Source organism: Liolophura sinensis, chromosome 1 (genome assembly GCF_032854445.1).
Source record: "Liolophura sinensis isolate JHLJ2023 chromosome 1, CUHK_Ljap_v2, whole genome shotgun sequence".
NCBI classification, from domain to species: Eukaryota; Metazoa; Mollusca; class Polyplacophora; order Chitonida; family Chitonidae; genus Liolophura; species Liolophura sinensis.
Genome location: NC_088295.1, coordinates 82,029,624 through 82,039,866, shown reverse-complemented (window position 1 = coordinate 82,039,866; position 10,243 = coordinate 82,029,624). Strand labels below are relative to the sequence as shown.

The following is a 10,243-nucleotide window of genomic DNA, read 5'->3' as shown; positions in this document are numbered from 1 at the left end:
GTCTTTAGAGTGGATGGAAATGAAGAATGGACTGACACTTAAATGCCATGAAATGGATTGCAAACAATATATATCGTGGACCGATTCGAAGGCTGCACTGTTTGACTTACTATGCGTTGCAACGACAACCCTCGTGTATTACTTTCGCAACAAGAAAATGAATACCGCATGGGTGTTTGTGTGCTGATATGGATATTCCAATTTCATTAAATCTCGGCTGACAAATCCACGCAGTAGCACGCCTATAGACAATGATATTTCCCATTTTCTAGTCGACTACCGAATTGTTGAATGCTCCTGTATACTCTTTGATCAATGACAAATTGATCGAAGCAATAATACAGGTTGTTCCTAACTTATAATAATAGAAACTATATGCTTGAAATCAGTATTTATTGAGAGATATACCTTATTTATGTTGGATAGCCGGACCTACAAACCAGACTTTACAATGACTGATGTGACCAAGTGTATCTATTATGTGTTAAGAGAACACCCAATATCAGACTTGTTCGTTTTATCAGCTGTTAATTGTGTCAAATGTGTGATGTGGCAACATCACTATATATGTCAAACGTGTCCAACGGCAATATCTCTATTCAAGAGAGTACATATATCACAAGATTTTGTCACCTGCTTTCAACAGTACAAACAACTAAGTTAGGCATTCTGTTGAAGCAACCGGTTAATGATTATTTAATGTAATTATATATAAAATCACTAAAATATACACATTCCTGCACGCCTATTTCTAAACTAGCCTTCCAGTTTCTTCTTTTCAGATGTTATGAACATGTGGGTTTGTAACCTTCATAACACTTTCTTTCACGAAACCAAGCACATTTAGAGGTGTGTTTCCTGTGATAACCCACTTGACGGTGCAGGACTTGGTCCGACATCCCAGTGTCGCGAGAGTATCAAGTTGCATAGTATAGCAAAAGCTTGTAGCAGACCAATTTCTCCATGTAACAACATCATTATCGTCGCCGACATTGGCGGTCCTTTGTGGAGAATAGTGCCTGTCCTCCAACTCCTCCAGAGGACACCTGAACAACGGATAGAGCACATGTATAGCTCGTTGAATGGCGTTGTCGAGCTCCTCCAGAAGACACCTGAACAACGGATAGAGCACATGTATAGCTCGTTGAATGGCGTTCGTGAGTGGAGTGAATCAACAGTTAACCTCCTTAATAATGCGATTTGCGAAGTTTCATAAGAGGGGTTTATTAGAGGTTATGCTCGGTATTTTCGTGGGTATAATTTTTGTAGATGTATGTCTTATTTGAATTCTAATTGTGGTTTATTGTCCAATAACCTTTGTACTACATGTATGTGGCACAATGAAATTATGTAAATATCGACTGAAATAAATTTCTATTTAACTCAGGTAAAGCGGAAGCGATTGTTTATGAAATGATAAATTTTCAGAATGTAAATAAATATAATCGACTTTTTGATATGTGGTCTTAATAAAGAAGAAAACAACAACTTTATGCAATTCAGCATCATCAGTAAAGCATAAAGAACGAAATGATGTAACATAGGCGTATTCATTTTTCAAGATGTTTTATCGAGAAAAAGTTTTAAGTACATATCTTGTTTTCAGACAGTAACATGGATTATCAGGACCATGAATTGGTAGATGTGTACAAGATTTTTCCAATATATCATGAGTTTTTATCGTAGCCTGATCTCTATAAATCCGATCAACTGCTTCGTGAGTTTAGTTACTGGTACATATTACATTAATAAATTTCACAAAATGCAGTTTGGGGTATAAATTAAATGTACATGTAAAATAAATTATGGCCCATAAAAGCCATCTTTCAATTTGAACAATTAACTGCCGTCTTCAAGAATATTTCATTTACCTGTTTATTTATTTATCTGATTGGTGTTTTACGCCCTACTCAAGAAAATTGCACTTATACGACGGTGGCCAGCATTATGGTGGGAGGAAACCGGGCAGAGACCGGGGGAAACCCGCGACCATCCGCAGGTTGCTGTAGACCTTCCGGCATACGGCCGGAGGGGAAGCCAGCAAGAGCTGCACTTGAACTCACAGCGACCGCATTGGTGAGCGGCTTTTGTCATTGAACCGCGCGTGCTAATCCTCTCGGCCACAGAAGCCCTTATTCCATTTATCATGTTTGTGCGAAAGCGTTATGGTGGGAGGAAACCATGACCATCCGCAGACTGCTGCTTACCTTACCGCGCACGATTAGCTCACGAGGGAGTTGGTCGCAACAGGCCACCGTGCACTTCTTCAAGTCTACACCATTAGAGGGGGCATACAAAAATATATTCATTTACTTTTACCTATTTTTCTAACTTAAAAAAAAACACAGATGACACCTAAAATCTAGATAGGTCAACTTTTATTTATTTATTTATTTATTTATCAGACGGTTGTGTAACGCCGCGCCAAAGCATTATTCACTCATACAATGGCGGTTAGAATTTCACGTCCAGAGGAAACCGGAATACCTGGGGAAAATCAGACATCCATTTAATGAAATAAGTTCGCGATGTCCAATATCATGAGGAACATCAACCTACATGTATCTACATATCAGCGGCAAAGGGTGGAATTTTGGCAAGCTAATGACGTATTTTCGGCAGTTGGCAGACTAATTTTGATATACATTTACACTATACCATACAGAACCATGCGACAGATATTTTATAGTAAACTGGCCAACTCTTTCTGGTGAATAAAGCACCTGCAAAGAAAACAAGTAAACAAGATACCAATCATCCTGATCATCTTGAATATGCATTGATCTGAACAGACACAATACAAGAAATAAACTACACACATAATATATTTTAATTCTCTTCCATTCCGCAGCTACATAATACAGACAATGAGATGTTTATGGGGAAAACAATCCTGTTTGTACAAGCTACACACATATAATACAGCCATGCTTTACAGATCGGATAAATCACTTAACCACACCTGCAGACACCTAGCAGATATCCCTTACAGCACCAAATAAAAGATACGAACAGTCTCTGTTAACTTCTCTGAACACTTTCACTGATTCAGTTTTGGGAGATTGCCAAGATTTCGGACAGGATTTAAAACAAAAGTCCCAAGGTTCATCTCCAATAAATATATAAATCTGAAATTATACACACTGGATTTTAATTCTTTTAGCTTTAACTTAATTAAGAGGCAGTGGCTGCTACTTGCCTACAAATGTTGTTAAAGAAACTGAAATTATACAGATGCATTAATGTCTGATCCTGAACTCTGAATGTACTCCTGATCTACTCCTAACCTACTGTTGGTCTACTCCTAACTTGTTCCTTGTCCACTCCTAAATACTCCTGGCCTACTCTTGATCTGTATGCTTAACTCCTGGAATGTCTTCCCAGCCAAACTAAACCAGCCACAATATCTATCTGAAATCTTCTGCGGAGAACATTCCCTACAAAAATACAAACACAAACAACACATTGATACCTAGGTTCATCACTAACCTGAAAACTTATCAGTCTTTGAACAAAATGGTTCTTAACAACTGTCATAAAGCCCCAACAAATTCAAATACCAGGTAGACTGGGCACACTTGTACATCAAAGAGTAATAAAATTATCTTTCCAGATCAGATAACTCTACTCTAATTTGACAAAAGTTTCTCTATGCCTGTGGTCAAATATATTTGAAGACTTGGAGTATCTGTTGCAAATGAATATGAACAAAAGCATTTTTACCAATTTTGGTTCATTAGTCTACAGCATCCTCATACATATTCAGGCACAGACAAAAGTAAACCAAATGATAATTTAAGAACATAGGCACATGTGTGAAAGTACATGTACATTTACCCACCTTGGCCCTCCTGAGAATGGAGTCTTTGCTGGAGTCATAAGGATGGTCTTTGCTGGGGATCTCTAATACTGCTGGGATAGGCTCTAGATGGTTGTCAATCACATGTCGAATCATCTCAGCTATCTGATAATGACACAAACTATAGCTTGGTTAACCTGGAAATATGTTCCACATGTTTGTTAGTTATTATTATTTATTTATTTATTTATTTATCCATTGTCATACTAACCAATCTTTGACTTCTATGGAGACAAAGAGGATTCAAGCCTGCAGCCTCATTGGTCATTGGCCGATCAGTTTCAGAGAGAACATTTTGGAGAACTGAGCCACTAAGGCCTCTTTTATTTATCTAGGATAACTTTATTATCAGTTTTGAATGGCGACTTGTGCTGAAACTAGGCTGATAATTTGTGAGAAAAAGGTAATTACTTGGACTATTGCAAAAATATCAAAAATTTGATTGGATAAGGGCTGATCGATTGTTTGCCAAACATCACTGGTGTAGCCATGCAATTGAGGCAGATGAAACATGAACTCAGGGATGATTCCTGATCAAGCAGCAGTGCCTTCAGTACATGATTGGTTTCTCCGATGTACATGTAGCTCTGCAATCACTTACTACCAATAACAAACTTCAAATATACTAAACTAAAGTTGCACAAGATGAACAAACCAGACCGGATATTATCTACTAAGAACTCAATATTACATTCCTAGCCAGAGGCAAAAGAAAAAAGAAAACAAGAAAACAAGACACTTCACATCAAATAACATGACAAAGATGCTCATTGTAGACAGAACAAAAGACAGAACATAATCGCATCATGAGACACTCACATTTTGACTGATCAGTATTATGGCAATATCATTTCGTCTGAGGAAAGATTTGAAGCTTTCTTCTATCTCACTCACACTTGTATCTAGAATGTGAAACAGAAATGTACATGAATGAGTTAAAATAGCAAACTCAGCTTTACAGCAAATGCTTAACAAAATGCTGATGACAAGACAGCAAATCTCCCCTGGTGCTATACTCAACAGACCAACTGCACAATGAACTCATCACCTGCACGCACTATGCAAGATGGGCTTAAAATTAGGTAAGATTTGTTTACAAGATGGTGGAAGGTGTGGTATAATACTGCCCTCCCATTCAGAATACAGATGTGTTGTATAAGAAAGCATGATGAGAAATGTCAACAAATGTAAGCAAGGGCATGCTACATATCAGCAAAGAGACCAGATACAACTCTTCACCAGATACAACTTTTTGTACCAGGTACAAACATTCACTATGTGCAAGTCCCAATTCTATCTTCAAAGGGAAATAATTGATCAGGTGCCATCCAAATAACTCATGTACAATCCTGAGATGGTATCTGTAATGCCTACAAAGTTTTATAAAAATCCAATTACAACTGTAGGAGACGCACTGACAAGGACTCAGTTACATATACATATCCCTTTTCCTTGTTTAAAATCTGACTTCAATAACAAAAACCTGATTATAATGCAGAGGGGATAAAACTGCACAACTACAACTTGAGCTGCTACTTTTAACTTGTGCTCTCCCTTACAAGGCAAAAATGTCAGTGTTGACCAAGTGCACACTTTACATGAGATTACAAGCACTCTTTCATATCATCTTTTTTTCTCTAAGGTGGGAGTGCAGTACTCCATTCCTCAGAGACAAACAAAACAAACTTTGTGTGTGTGTGTGTGTGTGGTGGGGGGGGGGGGGTGTGGGGGGGGGGGGGTGCATATTATCATAGAAGAAAATATTTAGCAATTTTAAAGTTCCATCTGTACATTACTTACATCTACTGGGTACGTGCGAAGGTCACCCAGCAACCTGCGGATGGTTTCCGCCGGGCTCTACCTGGTTTCCTCCCACCATAATGTTGGCTGCTGTCATGTAAGTGAAATATTCTTGAGTACAGTGTAAAACACCAATCAAATAAACAAATAAATACATCTACTGATTCATATATTTTCACTTGTCCACAGCAGACAGATTTACCATAGCTGATGTCTCATCACATCTTTATGGACTGTGAAACTTTTGCTGTTTCTTTTTTTTTTTTTTCTCATGTTTTTTCAATAATGCAGAAAAACTCATGAACACAGATATATCCCTGCTTTTGTAAAATGATTTGTCGATTACATGTGCAATGTAGGCATATGGTCAAGGAAACATGTAGAAACTATTCCCAAGTCAAGTTACCCATTTACATGTTAATCACCCAAGTTAAGTGACCCAAGCCAACCCTTCTATGTTCCTGCAGTACTTTTTCATCTTGTTACCCTAATGTAATTTCTCATGGTTTATTTTCAGTTAAATAAGTCAAACAAGAATGTGTAACATGCTGTGCCCTTGTAATAAAACACCATGCCACAGCAAGCTCACACTTCTTAAACCAAATTACGGTACAGATATAACTTACTTTTATCAACAACCAGAAAGTTAGGTTGCCGACTTTTGTTCAGTTCACCTATTCCTCCCAATAGAAACCCTGTGCATGTATCCTGTAACACAAACACCAATAAATCACATTAAAGGCAGGAAATTGCTGTTTCCTGTTAATATCCAATAAAGAATAGTATCTCATCACAAAAATCTGTGTTCTGCTTCATTTAATGAAGTCCACTATCACTGTGACCACATGTAAGTATAAACAAAGAAATTATTTGTCCAAACCTGCACTTTGTCAAGAGAATTGCTTCGACTTGCTTAACAAGAGTCTGAAAAGGACTTTCAAACTCCAGTACACATCCTCACTTAGGATACAAATGAACTCAGCAGTTTTGCGGTCACATTAATAGTTACACTTTCGAAGGAACCAAGAGTTCACTAGTTTTAACAGCCCTGTGACCTGCTTCAAGGGCCATAAAATACAAATGTTATGGTGAAACTACTCTTGGCCCAGCCCAAATTGAGTCAACAATAATCAGAGCCCTCTTATAAACAATTATAAATCTCTTTTAGTACACAAAGTTAAATTTACAAAATCAAATTCAAAATATTTTGTGTTGGACATAAAATTTTGATGGGCAAATTTCAGTGTTCCCACGATCATCATGTTATCCTGGTTCATGGGTACCATCACTACATTATGCTATGTTAGCTGGGAGACACACGGCCTGGAATCAAGCTACATGAAAATTATATCAGGTGGGCATGAAAAAATGGGCCGTACTTTGACACTCAATATCTCCAAAACCCTCTTACATCAGCTTCTAAATATTTACACACTCAAAAGCCATTATGTCCCAAGTATACAGACCAAATTTTAATTTCATCCTTTAAGATTTCTGTTCATGGGTCCAAAGTCAAAATAGAGTCAAAAACGCATCTTCAGCACATTTCAAAATGATGTTCTACCTTGTTTTACTTGAAAAGGTGATCAATTCCTTGTCCGCCACAGAGAAAACCATCTTTATTCAGCAAAACTTGTGCCTATCTGGCAGAAGGGTTTCTCTGACACTGGAGCCAGACGCCACTTGATTGACACGTGTCACACAGGTGCAGGGCGTGCTCTACTCATGACACCTGACAGATGATGCCATATGGGGTCACCCGAACGTGCGTTTTTGAGGCTATGTTTTCATTTTAACCCTGTGTAAAGACTACTCAAACTATGACCTTGAAAACTGGTCAGTATATTAACAAAATCATGCCATTTGAATGTAACAAGTTTGAAAGGGTTTGAACAAAGAATAATGGAGCAATGAAGCATCAAAGTACAGCACATTTTTTATGCCCACCCAATATATGAGTTACACTCATTTCAAGAACCATATGCCTAACAGCTTGCCACTGCTGAAAGGTCTTTAGGACAGTGGTTCAAGTCAGTAAATAAATCCAGGAGAAGGCGACCTGATGTCTTTAGAAATGAGTTTCTTAGACAGGGTTCACTGACAATGCCATTACAGATTAAACAGTGAACTTGGCAGGTGCTGCAATCTTGTCAAAGCTCTCGTGGTAAGAAAAATGTTCACAAGTTCGAAATTTACATGTACTTTTCTACATGTTCTACAATACATTTCTGTATTTAAGTATGAAATTATTTCTGTTAGAATTTCATTAAATCTATAATTTATGGCCGGTTTCACTAAAGTCTGAATTTCTGTTACAAAAACAACATATACATGCAACTTGTGTCTTCATCCGTTAGCACGCAGCACTAGCAGAGCCAAGTTAAAAATTATGCTGAGCAGCCTGGTGTCATGTGATATACTTTAAACACCATAACACTCACTTGTAATAAGTGTGTCATTTCTTTTTTTTTTTTTTTTTTGATTGTTGGTTATATTGTTTAATACTATGTTGGGGTCCTCCGTGGCTCAATTGGTTAGCACGCTAGCGTTCATAATGAGCCAGGAGCCACTCACCAATGCAGTCGCCGTGAGTTCAAGTCCAGCTCATGCTGGCTTCCTCTCCGGCCGTACATTGGGAAGGACTGTCAGCTACCTGCGGATGGTCGTGGGTTACCCCGAGCCCAGTTTCCTCCCACCATAATGCTTGCCGCCGTCGTATAAGTGAAACGTTCTTGAATATCGGGTAAAACACCAATCAAATAAACAAATTAAGTAAATAACACCATGTTGGGAAAATAGGTATACATGTATCAATCTTTCGCTGAAAAATTGTAGATAAAACCGTTCGAGCAACAAAATTCTGTGCAGACACACAGAAAGACAAAAACAGGCTATGCAGGAAAAATCCTTAAAATTGAGCCCTGAATGTAATATTCTACTTTCTACACTACCAATATCTGTCCCAAAGATTAAAAGAAGTTGTCAAGTCAAAACTGCACCACGATACTTAATGCACCCTGCTTAGAAATGTCACCATCAGCACGTCCGCACAATGTTGACCGATGCTCAAAATCACCTGCTGGACTGACAGTATTGACAAATTCGACCAGGGTAGGCAACTGCATTGAGTTTTTAAATTGAGAACGATCTGACATTGCTAATGGTATGTAACTTTTTTCTGAATATTCCGCTTTGAAGGTATGTCACCACATACCTGTCTCGGGCATTGTAACAGTCAATGTCAATTTCTGGGTTTGAAATGCAGTTGAATTTTGGTATTGAAATCCTCTAGAAGTTTTATTTTGATTGCCACCTGCAAGAACAAACTCAACCTTCTTAATTCAATCCAAAAAGGCATAAAAAAGAACATATTTTTAGTGCAAGTAAATTTGGGTGCGGTGAGCGAGGACTTCATTGTGATCAACTCCATCTTGTCGACTGCGAGGCACTTCGTACCTCTGAAATTCAAGCAGTCAACATGACCACCACGCAGCAAGTTAGTCAATTTCATAGAAGAGGATTCTGTAAGACAGATTGGAACCTAGAGACCATGTGATCTCCTTAGAAACAAACGGTGTGGGTGAAGAAAAGGGTCCTCCCAACGTTACTGCATAGGAAAATGTCTATTTTTGAATCCCTGTCAGTGATCTTGTATCCATTGGTTTTGTATAATTTTCAGCTTTCCAGATAGTCTCAGTAATTCTGCAGAGCTTTCGGGAGGTCAATTTGTACAGCTAGGCCTTACTGGTATCTAGCAAATAGGCAAAAAGTAGCCTTTTCCTCAATACTTAAACATTGGGCGGCCATTCTTAGACACGAAAGGGTGGTCGCGTGACCTGAAACTTCTGACCCGTTTTACAGAATAGTAAACTAAGAGGATAGTATTGGAGATTCCACGATAAAATTTACATATAGGCCCTAAATGAGCAGAGGAGGTGAGTTAAGTGGGAAGAAATGGGAGTTTGAAATCTGCGTCATGTTTTTTGGGAAGCATTTATGGACTCACTATTACGATGACTGGCAGAATTTTTAAAAGGCACACGAGTCCATCCAGATGGACTAGTGTCAGAGGTGTCAACCCAAATCTGCCAGACTAACACTAGCAACCATGGAATTCGGACACCGTGACCATTTCTATGGCTACACAAAGTGTTTTAGCTTCCCCTCACGTTTACAAATTCATAACCACGTGTTCCTATAGAATAGTACATAGTTGCTGTGTATCGCCATGAGAAAACAAGAGTCAACAGAAAGGCCATATTACCTCATCACCAATAACAGCCATGAGTCGACCAGCCTTTGCTTTCGCTAAACCCGCCATTTTGAATGGGAATGACATATCACGTGCAACCATGCAATCTCCTCACATGACAGAAATGTTGCAAAATCAGAAACAACCTCTGCACAAACCGACACGCTTCGCACGTAAATTTGGCCAGTAGTGAAACGCTGCCACGACCTTATGCTTCAATGTATCAGGTATGGATTTTATGACGAGAAAACCAGCAGCATTTGCAGTCCTTTCGCAATGAAGTCAAACAAGGAACTAGCAGAGACCATCAGTTTGTTGCGGAAAGTAGGTTG

General features: G+C 38.5%; 1 protein-coding gene across 1 annotated transcript; it reads right to left on the bottom strand.

The window, feature by feature from the left end:
• Nucleotides 1-2,812: 2,812 nt before the first annotated feature.
• On the bottom strand, nucleotides 2,813-9,980 carry LOC135481804 (V-type proton ATPase subunit F-like). The gene is made up of 5 exons (XM_064761524.1): nucleotides 9,924-9,980; nucleotides 6,286-6,367; nucleotides 4,679-4,761; nucleotides 3,842-3,964; nucleotides 2,813-3,437 (listed from the first exon to the last, which is right to left on the bottom strand). The coding sequence occupies exons 1-5, from the start codon at nucleotides 9,978-9,980 to the stop codon at nucleotides 3,408-3,410; spliced, it is 375 nt and encodes a 124-aa protein (XP_064617594.1). The 3' UTR covers nucleotides 2,813-3,407.
• Between the last annotated feature and the right edge of the window lie 263 nt (nucleotides 9,981-10,243).